This window comes from Panulirus ornatus, chromosome 11 (genome assembly GCF_036320965.1).
Source record: "Panulirus ornatus isolate Po-2019 chromosome 11, ASM3632096v1, whole genome shotgun sequence".
NCBI classification, from domain to species: domain Eukaryota; kingdom Metazoa; phylum Arthropoda; class Malacostraca; order Decapoda; family Palinuridae; genus Panulirus; species Panulirus ornatus.
Window position 1 is genome coordinate 35,460,573 of NC_092234.1, and position 23,052 is coordinate 35,483,624.

At 42.6% G+C, this 23,052-nt stretch overlaps 1 protein-coding gene across 3 annotated transcripts in view; it reads right to left on the reverse strand.

Annotated features, from left to right (window-relative positions):
• LOC139751400 (protein phosphatase 1 regulatory subunit 21) overlaps positions 1-23,052 on the reverse strand; it is a 321,946-nt gene that overhangs the window by 77,719 nt on the left and 221,175 nt on the right. For all 3 annotated transcript variants that reach the window (XM_071666786.1, XM_071666784.1, XM_071666785.1), the window contains exons 13-14: positions 17,117-17,311; positions 2,543-2,653 (exon numbers count right to left, since the gene is read on the reverse strand). In XM_071666786.1, the coding sequence (XP_071522887.1) occupies positions 2,543-2,653; positions 17,117-17,311 (306 nt within the window). The remainder of the gene's footprint in view (positions 1-2,542; positions 2,654-17,116; positions 17,312-23,052) is intronic.

Consider the following 23,052-nt stretch of genomic DNA (forward strand, 5'->3'; position numbering starts at 1 on the left):
ATTCACATTTACTCTCAGCTTTCTTCTTTCACACACTTTACCAAACTCAGTCACCAGCTTCTGCAGTTTCTCACATGAAACAGCCACCAGCACTGCATCATCAGCGAACAACAACTGACTCACTTCCTAAGCTCTCTCATCCACAACAAAACTTGTGCATTCACCTCCCTAACAACTCCATCCATAAACAAATTAAACAACCATGGAGACATCACACACCCTTGCCACAAACCAACATTCACTGAGAACCACTCACTTTCCTCTCTTCCTACACGTACACATGCCTTAAATCCTCGATAAAATCTTTTCGCTGCTTCTAACAAATTGCCTCCCACACCATATATTCTTAATACCTTCCACAGAGCATCTCTATCAACTCTATCATATGCCTTCTCCAGATCCATAAATGCTACATACAAATCCATTTGCTTTTCTAAGTATTTCTCACATACATTCTTCAAAGGAAACACCTGATCCACACATCCTCTACCACTTCTGAAACCACACTGCTCTTCCCCAATCTGATGCTCTGTACATGCCTTCACCCTCCCATAAAATATTCCCAGGAATACTCAAGAAACTTATACCTCTGTAATCTGAGCACTCACTTTTATCCCCTTTCCCTTTGTACAATGGAACTATGCAAGCATTCTGCCAATCCTCAGGCACCTCACCATGAATCATACATACATTAAATAACCTTACCAACCGGTCAACAATACAGTCACCACCTTTCTTAATAAATTCCACTGCAATACCACCAAAACCCGCTGCCTTGCCGGCTTTCATCTTTCACAAAACTTTTACTACCTCTTCTCTATTTACCAAATCATTTTCCCTAACCCTCTCACTTTGCACACCACCTCTACCAAAACACCCTACATCTGCCACTCTATCATCAAACACATTCAACAAACCTTCAAAATACTCACTCCATGTCCTTCTCACATCACCACTACTTGTTATCACCTCCCATTAGCCCCCTTCACTGATGTTCCCATTTGTTCCCTTGTCTTGCACACTTTATTTACCTCCTTCTAAAACATCTTTTTATTTTCCCTAAAATTTAATGATACTCTCTCACCCCAACTCTCATTTGCCCTCTTTTTCACCTCTTGCACCTTTCTCTTGACCTCCTGCCTCTTTCTTTTATACATCTCCCACTCATTTGCATTTTTTCCCTGCAAAAATCGTCCTCTCTCTTCTCTTTCACTAATAATCTTACTTCTTCATCCCACCACTCACTACCCTTTCTATAGAATCTGCCCATCTCTCATGCTTCTCATGCCACAAGCATCCCTTGCACAAGCCATCACTGCTTCCCTAAAAACATCCCATTCCTCCCCCACTCCCCTTACATCCTTTGTTCTCACCTTTTTCCATTCTGTACTCAGTCTCTCCTAGTACTTCCTCACACAAGTCTCCTTCCCAAGCTCACTTACTCTCACCACTCTCTTCACTCCAACAATCTCTCTTCTTTTCTGAAAACCTCTACAAATCTTCACCTTTGCCTCCACAAGATAATGATCAGACATTCCTCCAGTTGCACCTCTCAGCACATTAACATCCAAAAGTCTCTCTTTTGCGCGCCTATCAATCAACACGTAATCCAATAATGCTCTCTAGCCATCTCTCCTACTTACATACATATACTTATGTATATCTCTCTTTTTAAACCAGGCATTCCCAATCACCAGTCCTTTTTCAGCACATAAATCTACAAGCTCTTCATCATTTCCGTTTACAACACTGAACACTCCATGTACACCAATTATTCCCTCAAATGCCACATTACTCACCTTTGCACTGAAATCACCCATCACTATAACCTGGTCTCGTGCATCAAAACTACTAGCACACTCACTCAGCTGCTCCTAAAACACTTGTCTCTCATGATCTTTCTTCTCATGCCCAGGTGCATATGCACCAATAATCACCCATCTCTCTCCATCCACTTTCAGTTTTACCCATATCAATCTTGGGTTTACTTTCTTACACTCGTTCACATACCCCCACTACTCCTGTTTCAGGAGTAGTGCTACTCCTTCCCTTGCTCTTGTCCTCTCACTAACTCCTGACTTTACTCTCAAGACATTCCCAAACCACTCTTCCCCTTTACCCTTGAGCTTCGTTTCACTCAGAGCCAAAACATGCAGGTTCCTTTCCTCAAACATACTACCTATCTCTCCTTTTTTTCTCATCTTGATTACATCCACACACATTTAGACACCCCAATCTGAGCCTTCAAGGAGGATGAGCACTCTCCACATGACTCCTTCTGTTTCCCTTTTTAGAAATTCAAAATACAATGAGGGGAGGGTTCCTAGCCCCCCGCTCCCGTCCCTTTTAGTCGCCTTCTACGACATGAGGAATGTGTAGGAAGTATTCTTTCCCCCCATCCCCAGCGATACACATATATACGTCTATATGCAGGTTTACTTGACTTTATGAATCCTGTAATATTTTCATCTTTAATATATTGAAGTGAAAAATTAAATAATTCCCTTACTCAAAAAATGGATCAATGACTGAAAAGGCTCACCAGTGATGTATTAGAAACAGCTGGAGAAGAATGGTCCTTGGTGTGTGATTGTTCATGTTCTCCTTCAGCAGACACCTCACCTTTCAGCTGACTCTCAAGCTGCTTCACACGCTACAGGAATAAACATACATGAGATTAAAACAAAATATCATTATCATGCAACTGTACTTATACTGCTTTTGTTGCCCTCTCAGATTTAAAGAAAATATGTAAATAAACTTTTCTTAAAAAAGCTAATCTATTTATGTATTTTGCTTTATCGCTGTCTCCCGCATTAGCGAGGTAGCGCAAGGAAACAGACGAAAGAATGGCCCAACTCACCCACATACACATGTATATACATACACGTCCACGTATATACATACACGTATGTACATACAAGCTCCATCACTTTGCGCTCCTTATCTCTCAGCTCAAGGGACATTGAGGGTTGGAGCTCAAAAACGTGCCAAAGGCGCTCCGCTGACCCGTGCACCTTCCTTGTACGAGAGATAAGGGGGAAACATCAGTGGTCAATTATCGATGCAAAAATGTGTCCGCAGAGAATTTTCCCGTAAGCTGAGAGCATAGGAGTCACAAAGGAACAGACTTTCATGCTAGGGGGAGTGTCCGATCAACATTTTCTCTTATGCCAGAGCCAAGAAAGGGTGTTTTTTGGGGCGACACTGCAACTTGGAGTGATACCCGCAAAATGTCTCTGCAGCCAAATTCCTTCTAACCAGAGAGCATACTAATTACGATGAGGGACATACACAGCTTTTAAGCTTGGTGTCCCTCCAAACATAATTTCCTCTTACTCCATTAGGTAAGGAGCAGCACCTCATATGTCATTCCATTTCTCTAAAACCAATCAACCACATGACTTGGACATACCTTTGAGAGTGCCAAGGCGAGCCCAAAACTCCGCTTGACCAAAAACGCATAGCAATCTCTGAATTCCTCCATGATGGGACTTGTGGGAGGTGGAGGTGGCTTTCTGGGTGTTGGGGGTGCCAACAACACCATCAGGCCACCAGAGGGTAGCAAAACGCATTTCCACAATGCATTTTCTAAGCGGAGACATAAGAAATCACAAGGTGTCCGTGAAAAGTGCACCTAAGGCACTTTTTTGCAAATTTCGTGTCAAAATTTCTCATACTTCACCCATAGAATGGGGCCTACACTACAATTACACGCCCAATAGACATTCTGTCAACCAAGGACTCTCTTCTCATGTCTCAGGCTAGCGGGCACAGGGAGTCAGAGCACGAAATGTGTCCCAAGGGGGCTCAGTCACTCCGTGCTCCTTACCTCTCAGCCGAGCAGGCACACACAGAGTGTTGGAGGGCAAAAAAGGGCCCGGAGGTGCTCCGTCACTTTGTGCTCCTTACCTCTCAGCCTAGCGGCCACAGTGTCGGAGGGCAAAAAAGCGCTTGACGGCGCTCCGTCACTTTGCGCTCCTTACCTCTCAGCCTAAGAGACATTAAGGGGTCGAAGCTCAAAAATGTGCCAAAGGCGCTCCGCTAACCCTTGCACCCTTCTTGCATGAGAGATACGGGGAGAACTTCAGCGGTCAATTATCAATACATATATGCGTCCTCAGAGAATTTCCCTGGAAGCTGAGAGCATAGGAGTCACAAAGTGAAGGAATGCACTTTCATACTAGGAGTGTCCAATCAATATTTTCTCTTATGCCAGAGCCAAGGAAGGATGTTTTTTGGGGCAACGCTGCAACTTGGGGTGAGAAGCACCTCATACGTCATTCCATTTCTCTAAAACCGATCAACCACATGACTGGGACGTACCTTTGAGAGTGCTAAGGCGAGCCCAAAACTCCAGAAGATCAAAAACGCATAGCAATCTGTGAATTCCCCCATGACGGGACTGGCGGGAGGCAAAGGTGGCTTTCTGGGTGTTGGGGGTGCCAACAACACCATCAGGCCACCAGAGGGAAGCAAAACACGTTTCCACAAGAACGTGTAAAATTCACTAAAATCATTGAAAATCCCCCTGGCACACAACAAAGGGGGCTTGTTGGGTGTTAGGTGTGACCCCATATCATCACCTGACGACCGGCGGGTAGACCCCTGGTCGAGGTCTGGTCCCCGTATTACATACCAAGCAGAGCATATGTTATCCACATGAGTGAATTTGGGGGTCCTCCATACAGAAAGGGTGCATTTTCTAACCAGAGACATAAGAAATCAGAAGATGTCCGAGAAAAAAAGCACCTAAGACACTTTTTTGCAAATTTCATGTCAAAATTTCTCATACTTCACCCATAGAGAGGGGGGGGGGACACTACAATTAGTTGCCAAAAAGGCATTCCGTCAACCAAGGACTCTCTCCTCATGTCTCAGGCTAGCGGGCACAGGGAATCGGAGCGCAAAATGTGTCCCAAGCGCTCTCCATCACTTTGCACTCCTTACCTCCCAGCCTAGCGGGCACACACAGAATGTCGGAAGGCAAAAAGGGCTCGGAGACGCTCCATCACATTGCGCACCTAAGACACTTTTTTGCAAATTTTGTGTCAAAATTTCTCATAATTCACCCATAGAATGGGGCTTACACTACAATTAGACGCCCGATAGACATTCCGTCAATCAAGGACTCTCTCCTCACGTCTCAGGCTAGCGGGCACAGGGAGTTGTAGCACGAAATGTGTCCCGAGGGGGCTCCGTCACTCCGCGCTCCTTACCTCTCAGCCTCGCAGCCACAGAGTGTCGGAGGGCAGAAAAGCGCCCGGAGATGCTCTGTCACTTTGCACTCCTTACCTCTCAGCCTAGGGGGCATTAAGGGTCGGAGCTCAAAAATGTGCCAAAAGCACTCCGCTAACCCTTGCACCCTCCTTGCATGAGAGATAAGGGGGAAACATCAGCGGTCAATCATCGATGCAAATATACGTCCTCAGAGAATTTCCCCGAAGCTGAAAGCATAGGAGTCACAAAGTGAAGGAAAACACTTTCATACTAGACGTGTCTGATCAATATTTTCTATTATGCCAGAGCCAAGGAAGGATGTTTTTTTGGGCGACACTGCAACTTGGGGTGATAACCACAAAATGTCTCCATGGCCAAATTCTTTTGAACCAGAGCATACTAATTACGACGGGGGACACACACACAGCTTTTAAGCCCGGTGTGCCTCTGAACATAATTTCCTCTTACCCCAATAGGTATGGAACAGCAGCTCATACATCATTCCATTTCTCTAAAACCAATCAACCACATGACTGGGACATACCTTTGAGAGTTAAGGCAAGCCCAAAACTCCGGAAGATCAAAAACGCGTAGCAATCTCTAAATTCCTCCATGATGGGACTGGCAGGAGGCAGAGTGTCGGAGGGCAAAAAAGTGCCCAGAGGTGCTCCTTACCTCTCAGCCTAGCGGGCACAGAGTGTCGGACGAAAAAGTGCCCAGAGGTGCTCCTTACCTCTCAGCCTAGCGGGCACAGAGTGTCGGAGGGCAAAAAAGTGACCGGAGACGCTTCGTCACTTTGCGCTCCTTACCTCTCAGCCTAGTGGGCACAGAGTGTCAGAGGGCAAAAAAGCGCTTGGAGACGCTCCGTCAATTTGCGCTCCTTACCTCTCAGCCTAGCAGGCACAGAGTGTCAGAGCGTAAAAAATGGCCTGGATGCACTCCGTCACTTGCGCTCCTTATCTCTCAGCCCAGAGGACATTGAGGGTTGGAGCTCAAAAACGTGCCAAAGGTGCTCTACTAACCCTTGAACTCTCCTTGCATGAGAGGTAAGGGGGAAACATCAGCGGACAGTTATCAATGCAAATTGCGTCTGCAGCGATTTTCCTTCTTACCTGAGAGCATATGAGTCACAAGGTGACGGAACCCACTTTTATGCCTGGAGTGTCCGATCAATATTTCCTCTTATGGTAGAGGTAAGGGACAACATTTTTAGGCGACATTGCGACTTAGAGCAATGCCCCCTCTGTGATGTGAGGAGGAATGGAAATGAGCGACCAAAGGAGGGACCCAACAACCTCATCTTCGCTGACAGGAAGAGGAGGTGGAGGATGATATCAGGAAATTTTCAGAAAAAAATCTTAGAAATTGTCTGTTTTTCCTCCGTCAACCAAGGGCTCTCTCCATACTTCTCAGGCTAGCAGGCACAGAGAGTTGGAGGGCAAAAACGTGCCAAATGCCCTTGCACCCTTCTTGCATGAGAGGTAAGGGGTGGTGGTAAAAATCAGCGGACAATTATTGATTGACCCAAAGTGCGTCCACGGAGTTTGACCTCACTCACTCAGTCGGCGGTTCTTTAGTAACCTCTCTGTGATAAAAGGAGGTATGGGAGTGACCGAGCGAGCAACCCACACACCCACCCAGCCAGCAACCTTACTCTCACTTTCGCTGACAGAGGAGGAGGAGGATAGGGTTGGGGTCCAGCAAAAGAAATACACACGTACATCATCGGAGAATGAGGTTCTTATTACAACCAGTTATTATCATTATCATTATCATTAATGAGGCTTTTGCCATCGAATGGCGTGACAAATCCCTAGCCTTTATCCGGGTAAAACCTTAGTGGATCGCAGTGAGGAATCTGCTCTGCCACTTACGGCAACCAGGCTGGTATGTATGTAGTATGCAAATAGTTCGATACAGCACATAAGGTTTTGGTTTATCTGTATTTGGGATGGGCAGCAGCTACTCATTCTAATCGTGGCCTTAACCCAATGCTAGCCGTACACATATCGCTGCTTCTCTAGCCAGGATGCTGCCTTAGAGGCTTTTAGGCATAACCCCACGGATGTAGCTTGGCTCCAATGGCCGCTCGACCAAGAGCCGAACCTTATGTCCGAAACTGCCATTCCTCTCATACTGAGCAGAGTTGCTATTGTAACGAGTGTCTAAACAAGACTTTGAACAGTAGGGTAAAACTAACCTGCCTCACGACAGTCTAAACCCAGCTCACATTCCCTGTTGGTGGGTGAACAATCCAACGCTTGGTGAATTCTGCTTCACAATGATAGAAAGAGCCGACATCGAAGGATCAAAAAGCGACGTCGCTAGGAACGCTTGGCCGCAACAAGCCAGTTATCCCTGTGGTAACTTTTCTGACACTTCTTGCTTAAAACTCTTAAAAGTCAAAAGGATCAATAGGCCTTGCTTTCGCAGTCCATATCCTTACTGAAAATCTGGATCAAGCCAGCATTTGCCCCTTTTGCTCTATGCGAGGTTTCTGTCCACGCTGAGCTGGCCTTAGGACAACTGCGTTTTCATCTGACAGATGTACCACCCCAGTCAAACTCCCCAACTGATACTGTCCTTGGACCGGATCACGGCAGGTGCGAATGTCTGGGCATTCTATTATCTTTCCTCCTTGCAAGTCTATCCATCTGTCTCCTCAGAAAGAAGAAGAAGGAGAAGAAGAACAACAAGAAAGAACCCTTCTGCTGCTTAGGTCTAGAAGGAGGAGGCTATCCTGCCTGGGGAAAGCTCCGATTCCGTCTCACCAAGTAAGTGGAGAAACGATCAAGGTAGTGGTATTTCACTGTTGGTCCTCTGTCACAGAAACGGCCTCACACTTATGCTACATCTATAATGTCTCTCTACAATATCAGGCTGGAGAGATCAAACCAAGACTGGGAGGAGAAAGATCTGGTAAGAGATGGAACATGGGACTTCATCCCGGTTGTGATAACCTCAACTTTGATCAGCACAGCTGGAGACATCCTGGTGAGCAAAGCAATGCCTGTCCCAAGGAACAGCAGTAAAGCAGCAGCGCAGGGCACAGTGGTGACTAGTGAGCCCTCCTAAAGTGCCAAAGTTGGCATTTTGAGGAGGGACTGGGGTCTACCTATCTATATCTCTGATAACCATTCCCTCCAGTAACTCCCATCAAGGGGGTGGCCATGGTAAAAGAGTCCCCACCTATCCCTGTCCCTATATGCCTCCTTCACATACATCATTCCACGTATTTTTCCACCACTTCTCTACTCCAGTACTCTTACACTCTATTCCCCCATGTCACAGGTGGTCTTCTCTCATACCAACCCCTTTATTTGTACTATCATACACTCTCCTTGTAAACTCAATGTCTTCCATTCTTTCCACCTGCCCAAACCACCTTAAAGAAATACATTTTACTCCCTCTAACACTCCACAATTCATACCCTCTGCATCAGCTGCCATATCACATCTGTCATGCACCTCATTATTTCTTTCTTCATTCTATCTAGTCATACCACATGCTCCCCTTAAATAGATCATTTCCACAGCCTAAACTCTTGACTTCTGTGACTCATTCCATGACCATGTTTTGGCTGCATAATTCAGGGTTAGGAAGACTATGCTTTCCCTTATTCCTTTCTTCACTTCCATACTTACTTCTACCCTTCCTTATTCAATTAAGGAACCCAATGATGACTTCTATCCTGTACTGCTCTCTTCCATCTTACCAAATTTACCCAAGATAGCTCCTTAACATATAAATTCTCTCACCTCTTCTAGTCTCCCCCCCATATTAATAACACAGTTTAGTACACTTTCTTCTTTCACATTACAGGGTTTTGCAAATTGTATACTTTCACTCTGTTTCCTTACAAACACCATTACAGTAAACACTCAATTGAACAGACCAATAGGGAGAATGGGTGTCTGTTAATGCCAAAAGTCTATTACATAAAATGTAACCTAGTTGAAGAAGCCATGTTCTCAGCGAAAGAAAAAAGAGAGGCATTTGGGCAGTAATTACAAGAAAGGAGTGCAACTGACTATGAGATGTATAAGAGAATGCAGCAAGAGATCAAGAGGAAGGTGCAGGGGTTGACAAAAGAGGCAAATGAAAACTGGGGTGAGAGAGTACCATTAAACTTTAGGTGGAATATAAAGATGTTTTAGAATGAGGTAAATAACTTTCAAAATTATCATTTATTAATGTACTGTATTATTATTTGTTCAGACTGTTATTGGGTTATGTTACTTTAAGGGTTTACTGTACTTTATCTTATTCGCATTCACCATCAATTGCCTACACCTAATAAATCATAAAATACACTTAAAAACCTCTGCGACTCCTCTTCACTCTCAGCAAATAACACAGCATCATCTGCAAACAGGCTTGTCGCTAGCAATCACACCTCACTTCCACACTCCATCTATGCACCCCCTTTCCCTAAATTTGCTTTCACCTCTCTCTCTTATAACTCCATTCATTTATAAGTTAAAAAGCTGCAGACATAACAGCCCTAACTCACCCACATGTATATCAAAACTTACACTCAACTCTACATCCACCCTTACACATGTATTCGCTACTCTATAGAAGGCTTTCACACAATCCAACTTTTGTATCCCAATCCCATATATTCTTAACACATCCCATAAAGCATTCCAATCAATTCTATCATACATTTTCTCCAGATCCATAAAAGCTGCATAAAGCTTCTTCCCTTTTGCTAGAATACTTTTCTCCAGTCATTTTCACCAAAAATAATCTGATCCAAACATCCCTTAACTTCCTTAAAACTCCCTTGCTCCTCACTTATTCTGCATTTACTCATTTCAATCGCCACCAATCAACACTCCTGCCAACACTTCCCTATTTATGTGGCAGATGTATTCACTTATAATTGCTACATACATCCTTAACACCTTATTCTATGAATATAGGAACAATAATAGCTTTCACCCAATCCTTGGGCACACACTTCTGTTTCTATGCTAGATTACATATCAAATGCATCCACTCTTATCACACCTTTTCCTTCATACTTCAGCAACAATCCAATCCACTAAAGGTGCCTTTCCTACCTTCAGCCTCATTATTGCCCTTTATATTTCACTATTTGCTATAAGCCCTTGCACTTGTATCCTCTTCCTTCCAAACCCCACACCCACGCTGCCGCACCTTCTCCCATAATTATCAGTTCTTCATAATACACTTTCCATCTTCCTTTCATTTTCTCCTTTTGATTTAGAAACTCCCCTTCCTTAGTTCTCACAATAACATTTTCACTCTTACATCCACCTCTTTCCTTTTCACCTTCCAACACAATTTCTTATTTTCCCTAAACATTTTACTAAACTTTCTTCCAAAATCTTCATCTACTCTTTTTGTTTTCCTCCAACAGCTTTCTATATTCTTCCCTCCTCCTTTGCTGAACTTCCACTGATATTTCTTTCAAGTAATCTAACATATGCCATTTTCTTTTCTTCCACAGCACTTCTAATTTCATGTCCAGCATGCATCTGCCTTATATTTATGACCTTGTATCCAACTGTACAACCTTTAACAGTCTTTTCCTAAACATCTGAAATGCCTCATTCACACATAACTGCATCCCTACATTTACTGCACCTCCATCAAAACTTTTGGTCACCCTCCTTTCATACTCCTTGCATTTTTTCTGATTCATCTTCTCACTTGCCAATATTTTTACCTCTCCATTCTTCCTTAAACCATCTCTCCACTTCCCCCTGATCCTAACCCCCAAGAGGAACACAAAATGGTCAGTCTCTAAATACTAGCATCTACCACAGATACTCAACCTTTCATCCACTGCCACACGGTTAATAAAACCCATTTGTTCATTTTTCCATCATCTCTCCACATATATCTTTGGATCATCCTGTGCAAGGAGTGAGCCCCTATCAGCACAGACATCCACAGATAACTTCCATTCTCATCTATTCTAGCCACTCCCCATTTACCAATTCTCTCATCAATTCCATCATATTCCACCTTTGCATTCCTATCACCAAATACAATAATTTTTTGTTCCTTAAAACCAAATTTCCCCATTTCTCTTTTATTTCATCCTCACTTTGCTCAGCCTTCATATTCACAGGTGCTTATACACATACCTGTGCATACTTCACAATTCCAATCTTTCCTTTTATCCACACTATTCATGATCCACTCCATCCATGTTCTGTAACACCCTCCTACACTGTGGGTGATAACACAATTGTGCATCCTTCTTTCCCTCTACCCTAATACTATTCATTCAGTCCCATCCATACCACCCTTTCTTCCATGCCTTCTCTATCTTGTACTCATCATTTCTATTTTCACTCCATACATGCTGCCCAATGATATTTGTTCTCCCAATCCCAGCACATCCAAACAATTACTTTCAAATCTCTCTCTCCTTTTACTTTCTCCAGTCATCCCATTTATATTCAGTGCCATCACCCTTTTAGCTCTCCCTTTTACTCTTTGGCATAACTGGCAAATTCCAGTGCCACTTCTTAGTCTCTTGTGCCTCACCACTGGCAGGCCAATGGCAGAAGGCAACTCTGGCGCAGTGTTTCCAAGAGGCAGCAGGGCTCCGAAACGGTCCTAAAAACTAAAACCCCAACACACCTCAAGTGTTTGTCTGTATCTTAAAAAACTACCACTACTACTGCCCTAATGGGGTTGATAATGCTTCCCCCTTCTATTCCACCCCTCAGGTTATAGTATGAGGTCAACTTGAGATGATGAGGCGAGACTTTGATACGCCTGAAAATTAAACTATCACCATGAGGTACTGAAATTCAAAATTTTCTCAATTCTGAGCCCGTGATGCTGTAGGAGCACCTCCTAACTGTCACTGTGGTGACTGAGATAGGACTGTGATCAGACAACCCTATGGGGACATTAAAGAGTATGTTTGGTAAGTGATAGTGGAAAAAAAGTTTAAGTATATTTTTCTTTTAGTGGCAAATAACATGCCTCAATCAAGGCCATCTTGTGTAAGAGAAACAAGTGCTTGTTGATCTGACTCTTAAAGGAAACGTTTTGTGAAGATGGAAGGACAAAAAAGAAGGAAGAGAATTCCAAGAGAAGAAGGAGGCATCATAACAGTCAATTCTTGATTGGTCAGTCTCCATACAGGAGCTGTAGAAATCAGCAGCCACACACATGCCATGGGTCCAAACCAAAAAGGTAAGGACACAGAAGACAATTCATGAGAACAATGGCCAAAACACTGCCTATAGAATAGAAAAAGAACAGCAACACTGCAGTGAATGGATAGGGAAGGGTGAAAAGAGGTGATACTTAGAGAAATGATGAGATAAGGCTTTTGATTCCATTCTAGTTAACAGAGAAGTGGAGGATGAGCCACGCCAGATATTCGAGCAGTATTCTATACTTGGACAAATCAAGACCCTGTAGATGTGAAATAGATGCTTACAAGAAAATTGATTATGCATCTAAACAACTCTCCCTGTGAAACAAACTTTGTGATGTTGATAATGTGGGGTTTCCATGTCAGAATGGAGGATATGGTTATGCCTAACACATGTATATTATCATTTTTTTTTCAAAGTTCGCCATTTCCCGCATTAGCGAGGTAGCGTTAAGAACAGAGGACTGGGCCTTTGAGTGAATACCCTCACCTGGCCCCCTTCTCTGTTCCTTCTTTTGGAAAATTAAAAAAAAAAAAAAAAAGAGAGAGAGAGGGGAGAATTTCCAGCCCCACGCTCCCTTCCCTTTTAGTCGCCTTCTACGACACGCAGGGAATACGTGGGAAGTATTCTTTCTCCCCTATCCCTAGGGTTATTATTACAGGGTAAAATTGTGATGTTTTGAAATAGAACAAAGAAAAGCAAATGATTCTTAGAGGAGATATATGAAGAAACTGCATATCTGCACTATCAAATTTGTGTGAGGAAGTACCAGGAGAGACTGAGTACAGAATGGAAAAAGGTGAGAACAATGGAAGTAAGGGGAGTAGGGGAGGAATGGGATGTATTTAGGGAATCAGTGATGGATTGCGCAAAACATGCTTGTGGCATGAGAAGAGTGGGAGGTGGGTTGATTAGAAAGGGTAGTGAGTGGTGGGATGAAGAAGTAAGAGTATTAGTGAAAGAGAAGAGAGAGGCATTTGGACGATTTTTGCAGGGAAAAAATGCAATTGAGTGGGAGATGTATAAAAGAAAGAGACAGGAGGTCAAGAGAAAGGTGCAAGAGGTGAAAAAAAGGGCAAATGAGAGTTGGAGTGAGAGAGTATCATTAAATTTTAGGGAGAATAAAAAGATGTTCTGGAAGGAGGTAAATAAAGTGCGTAAGACAAGGGAGCAAATGGGAACTTCAGTGAAGGGCGCAAATGGGGAGGTGATAACAAGTAGTGGTGATGTGAGAAGGAGATGGAGTGAGTATTTTGAAGGTTTGTTGAAAGTGTTTGATGATAGATTGGCAGATATAGGGTGTTTTGGTCGAGGTGGTGTGCAAAGTGAGAGGGTTAGGGAAAATGATTTGGTAAACAGAGAAGAGGTAGTAAAAGCTTTGCGGAAGATGAAAGCCGGCAAGGCAGCAGGTTTGGATGGTATTGCAGTGGAATTTATTAAAAAAGGGGGTGACTGTATTGGTGACTGGCTGGTAAGGTTATTTAATGTATGTATGACTCATGGTGAGGTGCCTGAGGATTGGCGGAATGCGTGCATAGTGCCATTGTACAAAGGCAAAGGGGATAAGAGTGAGTGCTCGAATTACAGAGGTATAAGTTTGTTGAGTATTCCTGGTAAATTATATGGGAGGGTATTGATTGAGAGGGTGAAGGCATGTACAGAGCATCAGATTGGGGAAGAGCAGTGTGGTTTCAGAAGTGGTAGAGGATGTGTGGATCAGGTGTTTGCTTTGAAGAATGTATGTGAGAAATACTTAGAAAAGCAAATGGATTTGTATGTAGCATTTATGGATCTGGAGAAGGCATATGATAGAGTTGATAGAGATGCTCTGTGGAAGGTATTAAGAATATATGGTGTGGGAGGCAAGTTGTTAGAAGCAGGGAAAAGTTTTTATCGAGGATGTAAGGCATGTGTACGTGTAGGAAGAGAGGAAAGTAATTGGTTCTCAGTGAATGTAGGTTTGCGGCAGGGGTGTGTGATGTCTCCATGGTTGTTTAATTTGTTTATGGATGGGGTTGTTAGGGAGGTGAATGCAAGAGTTTTGGAAAGAGGGGCAAGTATGAAGTCTGTTGGGGATGAGAGAGCTTGGGAAGTGAGTCAGTTGTTGTTCACTGATGATACAGCGCTGGTGGCTGATTCATGTGAGAAACTGCAGAAGCTGGTGACTGAGTTTGGTAAAGTGTGTGAAAGAAGAAAGTTAAGAGTAAATGTGAATAAGAGCAAGGTTATTAGGTACAGTAGGGTTGAGGGTCAAGTCAATTGGGAGGTGAGTTTGAATGGAGAAAAACTGGAGGAAGTGAAGTGTTTTAGATATCTGGGAGTGGATCTGGCAGCCGATGGAACCATGGAAGCGGAAGTGGATCATAGGGTGGGGGAGGGGGCGAAAATTCTGGGAGCCTTGAAGAATGTGTGGAAGTCGAGAACATTATCTCGGAAAGCAAAAATGGGTATGTTTGAAGGAATAGTGGTTCCAACAATGTTGTATGGTTGCAAGGCGTGGGCTATGGATAGAGTTGTGCGCAGGAGGATGGATGTGCTGGAAATGAGATGTTTGAGGACAATGTGTGGTGTGAGGTGGTTTGATCGAGTAAGTAACGTAAGGTTAAGAGAGACGTGTGGAAATAAAAAGAGCGTGGTTGAGAGAGCAGAAGAGGGTGTTTTGAAATGGTTTGGGCACATGGAGAGAATGAGTGAGGAAAGATTGACCAAGAGGATATATGTGTCGGAGGTGGAGGGAACGAGGAGAAGAGGGAGACCAAATTGGAGGTGGAAAGATGGAGTGAAAAAGATTTTGTGTGATCGGGGCCTGAACATGCAGGAGGGTGAAAGGAGGGCAAGGAATAGAGTGAATTGGAGCGATGTTGTATACCGGGGTTGACGTGCTGTCAGTGGATTGAATCAAGGCATGTGAAGCGTCTGGGGTAAACCATGGAAAGCTGTGTAGGTATGCATATACATGTGTATGGGGGTGGGTTGGGCCATTTCTTTCGTCTGTTTCCTTGCGCTACCTCGCAAACGCGGGAGACAGCGGAAAAAAAAAAAAAAATTCACAAGGTTAATTGGTGTTACTCTGTCCTCCACTACAAATCCACCTAAAATAAGCATCAAACTCCTCTAATATAACTGGGAAAAAAAATCAAACTCAGCTCTCTTCTGAAAATGGACTTTGCAATTTCCTAAGTGTGCCTAACACAGATAACACAGAGCAAAGACATCAAACCTACTTTATAAATGGAACCTACTTTATAAATGAAATGGACATTCATTCAAGGGCATAAAGATTAATGAATAATAATGAAATTGGGAGGGTGCCTTGGAAATACTTCTCCTTAAATTGTTGGAAACACCCTGGTTAATACGTAAACAACTATCATCATCAGAAGACTGCATTCGTTTGGATACAAAAGATGAAACGCTATCCAAAATTTACAGAAACTAAAAGTGAAGTCCTCTTATCTCATTATGCATGAGTACAGTGGCATGATATAAGATTTTATCATTATTATAATACTTGATCACTGTTTCCCGCGGCACCCATTTTTGCTCTCTGAGATAATATTCTTGCCTTCCACACATTCTTCATTGCTCCCAGAACCTTTGCCCCCTCTTCCACCCCGTGACTCACTTCCACTTCTGTGTTTCTTCCCCCTCTAAGTCCACTCCAAAATATCTAAAATACTTAACTTCCTCCAAATTTCTCCATTCAAACTTACATCCCAGTTAACTTCTCCCTCAACCCTACTGAGCTTAATAACCTTGCTCTTATTCAACTTTCTCCTTTCACATACTTTTCCAAACTCAGTCACCAACTTCTGCAGTTTCACACTCGAACCAACCATCAGAGCTGTATCATCAGCAAACAACTACTGACTCACTTCCCAGGCTTTCTCATCCTAACGGACTGCATAATCACCCCTCTATCCAAAACTCTTGCATTTACCTCCCTAACCACCCCATCCATAAACAAATCAAACAACCATAGGGACATCACACACCCCTGCTGCAAACTGACATTCACTGAGAACCAATCACTCTCTTCCTACTCATACACGTGCCTTACATCCTTGGTAAAAAATTTTCACTGCTTCTAGTAACTTACCTCCCACACCATATACTCTTAAGGCCCTCCACAAAGCATCTCTATCAACCCTATCATAAAAAAAGATATTTCCAATGCTTCCTTAACAGTAGGTAATAGATTGGTGAACTATGATTATTCTGAGGAAGAACCATCGAGGAGATGGAAAGATCTCAGAATGTACTCTGACCTTCTTTGCTCCTAGAGATGGTTCTCCTTCTTCAGCTACGGTCACATTAAAGTCACGTTCTGCTGTCTGCTGGTCTAAAATTCTACGCTATATCATTTGAACCACTATAATATTTCATACTTCTCTATCTTTGTTTCTTTACTTTTGTCATTTCTTTAAAGTAAATCAGTTACTTCACATGCTAAAGTAACACTGTCCTTGTCATATTCACCCTTATTTGTTACTGTGGAGGCAGTTGGTAGATGTTTCATTTACATGGAAGAAAAAACAAAATGCAGAAGTTTCAAGCAAACAAATCAGACATTAATGCTGATTGTGTAATGTACTATGGTTGACACAATGAGAGAAAAATTCATCATACATCATCCTAATGCTATGAGAGAACATATACCATGTAAATTAATGAACTCTAAAATATACAAGTATGAAAATTGTGAACACTTGTGGAAACAGTAATAACAGACATTACCAACCTTTGCTTCCTTCTGATGTTTACACTGTAACAACTGATGCTCTAACCTCCAGTGTTCCCTCTCTGCCTCTAGCTGGCTCAGTTTTGAGGACGTAAGAGCCAGCTGTTTCATTAGTGAGGACTCGGTGTCCCCCAGATTTGTGCTGTCAGCAGGGCTCACTAAAATGCCATCATAAAGTGCTGGATTGCAGTCATCCTAAAATGTAGCACTTTCATTATTTCTCAACACATATTCTACATACAGACAGTATGACAGATGAGATGGTGATGATACATGATAAAGGCATTTATGGCCAAATTAAAAGGGGAAGTGGCATGTGTTATCCTCCAGACACAACAGGAAAAGGGAACCATGATATATATGCACAACATAAGAGAAAAACTGTATGATTACATTCACACATATACTATATTTCAGCTTTATAAACTTGAACACATGACAGTACCATGAGTCACATACCAGACAGGAGGCAACTCAGTAGCCTTAAACAGAAGAGGCTTTGATCTACTATATTTCAGCTTTATAAACTTGAACATATGACAGTACCATGAGTCACATACCAGACAGGAGGCAACTCAGTAGTCTTAAACAGAACAGGCTTTGATCTCCTTTAATACTGCTCAAGTACATTAAAATGGTACCGAAGTACAAAAAATACAACAGAGATTAGTGAAATAACTAAGATTTCTATGTTGATCTAAACTTCTCTGAGCAGGAGCACATGCATCAGGAAATGTGCTAGCCATAACTACAGTAGCCTTACTGCTCTCTCTCTCTCTCTTAATTTCAAAATTCTAAAGTAACATCTTCATATCATCTTTATCCCCATTAACAGGTGTTCCCACAGTCCAAAAGCAAGAAATCACCTAAAGTGAAGCTGCATTATCATCAGAGAATGGAAAGCAGTATAGCTTCTTTGAGGGTTTTACCATTCAAAAGAGCTCACCTTACTCTGCCCCCAAGAAGAATGTTGCCTTGAGGCAACAGGTATCCTATAAAGGGTTCTGGGTTGCTACACTGCCTAATCACCACTTACACGAATTTTATCAAACACAATAAGGGTCTTAGTTCAATTACTACTTCACCCTATAACTAAGCTGCTGAAGAGGAAAAACATCTTCAATTCATCAATAGTGTTTCTCATTTATCTATTCTGCTGAATAACATGAGTGTCTGGATGCAACTACCATCTCCATTCACACTTTCACCCTTAACCATACATAGTTGCTGATATTAACTGATATTCTCTTAAAGAACAGTAACAGTCAACAAATGATCTTCCATCCCTGCTTAAATATCCAGCTGACATATATCATTAGTAATCTACTGAGATCTCTTACATTACTATGACAGCAGAGGTGAAAATTCCACTCTTCTCTATAACCCTATAACCACCAATATAAGAGTACTATGGTCCACCTGAAAGTCATTTGTACACAATAATTCCACAGAAAATGTAGTTTTTTTTGGATGCAAAGTACTTTGGAAAAATACTTATGATACATATCAGTTAATGAGGAAACTGACAAAAAACAATATAAAAAATGTGATGGTGAGTTTTGGCGAAAAAAATTTTCTCAAGGTACTGTCCCTGAAGGTAATGATAATCTCATTTTGATCTCTGGGGGTTGGTAGCCTCCAACCTTCCTCATTCTGGTGAAGTTTATGCCTCTCACTCTTCACAAACCACCTAAGCAGCAGCGTGAAAACTTCAGCATCCCACCACCTGAGTATCAGCAACCCCTTCTTTCCTGATAGGTGAATAACAGAGTACTCTCTTTCCTTACAGGCTTATCGAGCTCCTGGTAATTTGTGTGTGATCATCCTTGCCTGTTATAGTTGCTGCAGTGTTATACAGTATTCCCAGCTACTCTAGCTCAATCCAAAGTGGATGTGTCTGCAAGCTGCTGAAGTAATGCTGTCCTTCATCCCCCCCACCCATGGTGGTGCAGTTTGAGACACCTACATCCACAATTACAAATCAGGGGCCCTCCTCCATAAGGGGATTGTCTGCTCCTAAGATGGAAAATCCTGTCAATTTATTACCTTTCAGTTCTTGACAACATAGCCAGGGAATCCAAACATTCCCCATTTGGACTGTTCCCTAGCCAGATGCAGCCAGGTAAATGGGGGATAGGATTTCTGACTTCTCTAAGAGAACAAGAATCTACAGCTTAAGGTTCAACCAAGGTTTACTGGAAAGACAATTACTGCAGTTATGAAGGACCTGGACATGGTATCAAAGGCTATCAAAATTGGACACCTACACAATGGAATGCTTGTTAAATTTCATTTACATGAGGATGTGATGAAAATGAAGGTCATGATCAAAAACTTTCCAATTTATCTGCCATTACAGTTTCTCACGTGGGCTAAGAGAAATGTGGTCAGAGACAAGGAAAAGAGTCAAATAACAGCCCTCTCGGAGGGACAGTCACAGGAAAAGCCATACATTCCTGGCTATTTCCCCTGCAATGTGGAATGCTTCATTGGGAGTACAACTTTCTGTGGATATAATCAGTGCTGGGGACACAGAGATTGGCAGTGTGTCTCTAATGCCAGGTGTGATTTCTGCAGTGGATGCTACACTTCTGCTTTAGAAGATTAATCAAGAGGAAAGGGTCCCCCCACTACTTGGTCATTAGCATGTCCCAGCAGGCATGGATGGGAACCTGAAGTAAATCAATACCAGCAGTTCTGCCAGGGGACCAATGACAAGATTAATCGGGATATCAAGTCAGTTGTAGCTAATGTCAAAGGCTTTCTTTTACTAAGGGTGATTATCTTTGGCAAGATACAATGGAAGGACAGTGGTTTGATGTGTTTCAAACCAAAAGCACTACAGAAAGGAGTGTGTGGTCACCTACAAGCTAAAGACACAACAGAACGATGTAGTAAACTTCGAACCCAAGGAAAATTTGGTTACTGATCACTTAAGTGATTTGGAATTGCAACTGACTTCCATTCAGTTTTTTATCACAGCCCATAATCATTACAAGCACTTTATCCACTAGGCGTAGCATTCCTTTATTCAAAAGAAGTGCAATAACCTCTCCTCATCATCCATTGACAGGTCTTTAGCAAAGGTCATCTCTAACAATTTCTCTCTACCTTTCCTTCACTTTTCTGTTCTAACGGTACTATAGCTGTCTCTCCCACAGACAAAGCAACTCTACTTGGTTCCTGTTTCTCCTTTAACTCAATCTTGAATGAATCTTACATTCCTTCACCACCTGATGCTCCTCTTAACAATCCTATGCCCCTCCCCATAATCTCTTTTCCAACTCTTCGGAAAGAGTTTCTCTCTCTGGACATAAGCAAGGCTTATGGTACTGAAAGAGCGTGCCTTTGAACTTGCACCTGTGCTTAATTGTTTGTTCTGTTTCAGTTGATAAACCAAAACTTTTCCTTCTCCTTGGAAGCATGTGCTGTTATACATCCCATGCCTAAAAAGAGTGACCATTCCGATCCCTCTAACTATCATCTTTCTGCTCTGACATCTATGATTTCCAAAGTCTTTGAATCTATCCTCAACTCCCTTTACCTTAGATACCTCATAACTTACTGCGTTCTCTCTGATCACCACTATGGCCTACTTAAGGCGAGATCCATTGGTGATATACTCACCTACCTTGCTAATGTCTGGTCATCATCACTGTAAGATTTTGGGGTCATATGTAGTTGCCCTTGACATCTCCAAAGCTTTTGAAAGGGTGTGGCATTGGGGTCCCATCTCTAAGCTCCCGTCTTTTGGCTTTGTTCCCTCACTTTGCTTCTTCATATCTAGCTTCCTCTCTTGCCGACCAACCCGTGGTTGTTGATGGATCAGCCTCACCCCCTTTCCCCATCAATAGGGTGTCCCTCAAGGTTCTGACCTGTCCCCTACATTGTTTACCCTTTTTCTCAGCAATTTCCTCTTTTCCACAAATAACCATATATATTCATGGGCTGACAACTCAACACTGCATTAATCCACATTCTTCAATTCTGCTCCTTCTTCTCTCACTTAATCTGCATCTCGTCTTGACACAGCTTCCTCAGTAAACTCATATTTGGACAGGATATCTCAGTGGGGTAGAAGAAACCTAGTTAAGTTTAATTCTTCCAAGACCCAGTTTTTACCCATTTCTCTATCAAAAACTCCTCATAACTCTTATCTCTGCTTTGATGGTTCTGTAATTCCACTTTGACTCAATGAACATACTTAGTATTACTGTAACATCCACTCTTTTTTGGAAATCCCACATTATGGAAATAGCCAAGTCTGCCTCTATGGAACTGGGTGTTCTGTTCAGATGTCAAAACTTTTTCTTCTGAACAGTTGCTCCGTTTATATAAAGGATCGATTCATCCTTCTATGGAGTACTGCTCTCACATCTGGGGTGGTTCAAGCTCTGCATTCTTACTTGACAGAGTCAAAACCAGTCCAACTTATTAGCTCTCCCAGGATTACTTCCAAACTTGGTCCTCTTCCTCTATGCTGCAATGCTGGTTTACTTTCCCTCTTCTATAGGAACTACTTTGGTTTTCGCTTCTGAGAGCTGGTTGCTTGTCTGACACAACCTCTAGGTAGACCACACAATACTTGGCAAGCTGCTTCATCACATGATAACTGCGTGGCTATTGGCAGCTTAAGGGTGGGCCATTTTGATAACTGTTTCTTTCCCTACACCTCAAAACTTTGGAACTCTCTACCTTCTACCTTCTCATGTCTTTCCCAATACTTATGACCTGGCACATTCTAAAAGACAGGTTTTTCACTCCCTCCAAAATTCATAAATACTTTCCCTTGCTTCTTCTTTTTCCCTTTCATAATCCTGATCACTCAAAATCTCTTTCACTTCATCCTCCTTTCATAATCCTGATCACTCAAAATCTCTTTCACTCCATCCTCCTTTCATAATCCTGATCACTCAATATCTCTTTCACTCCATCCTCCTATCACCGATTTGGGTTCCTCATTCTCCGTGCTCCCCCTCCAACTCTGACACGTATATCCTCACTATCAACCTCTCCTTACTCATTCTCTCTGCATGTCGAAACTATTTCAGCACATCCTTTTCAGCTCTCTCAACCACACATGCTTAATCACCACACCTCTCTCTCACTCTTTCATTACTTAATCAATCTACTTCACAGCACATAATGTCCTCCAACATGTCCTTTTAAACACATCCACCCTCCTCTGCAAAGCCCTATCTAGAGTTCATGGCTCACAACCATACAATATTGTTGGGACTATCATACCTTCAAACATACCAATTTTTGCCCTCTGAGATACTGTTCTCTCTTTCCACACTCTCTGCCCCCTAAACCACTCTATAACTCGCTTCCACTTCCATGGTTCCATTAAATGCCACGTAGTTTCTCCAGTTATTTTCCATTCAAACTCACATCCCAACTACCTTGTTCCTCAACCCTGCTAATCCCAATAACCTTGCTTTTATTCATTTACTCTAAACTTCCTCATTTCACACACTCTTCACCAATTCCTGCAGTTTTTCCCTCAAATCTTCCACCAGTGCTGTTTAATCAGCAAACAACTGACTCACTTCAGAAGCCCTTTCATCCCCTACAGACTACATACTCGCCCCTCTGTTTAAGATTTCACAATTCCCTCATCACCCGATACATAAACAAACTGAACAACTATGGTAACATTACACACCCCTGCCACAGACCAACCTTCCCTTGAAATCATTCACACTTCTCTCTTCCTACTCATACACATCCCTTAGACTCTTGATGAAAACTTCTCACTGCTTCTAGCAGCTTTCTTCCCTCACTGCATATTCTTAAGACCACCTACAAGGCATCTCTATCAACCCTGTTATATGTATCCTCCAGTTATATACATGCCGCATTAAAAATCCATCTGTACTTCCTGCACCATTCTTTAAAGCAAACACCTGATCCACACATCCTCTACAACTTCT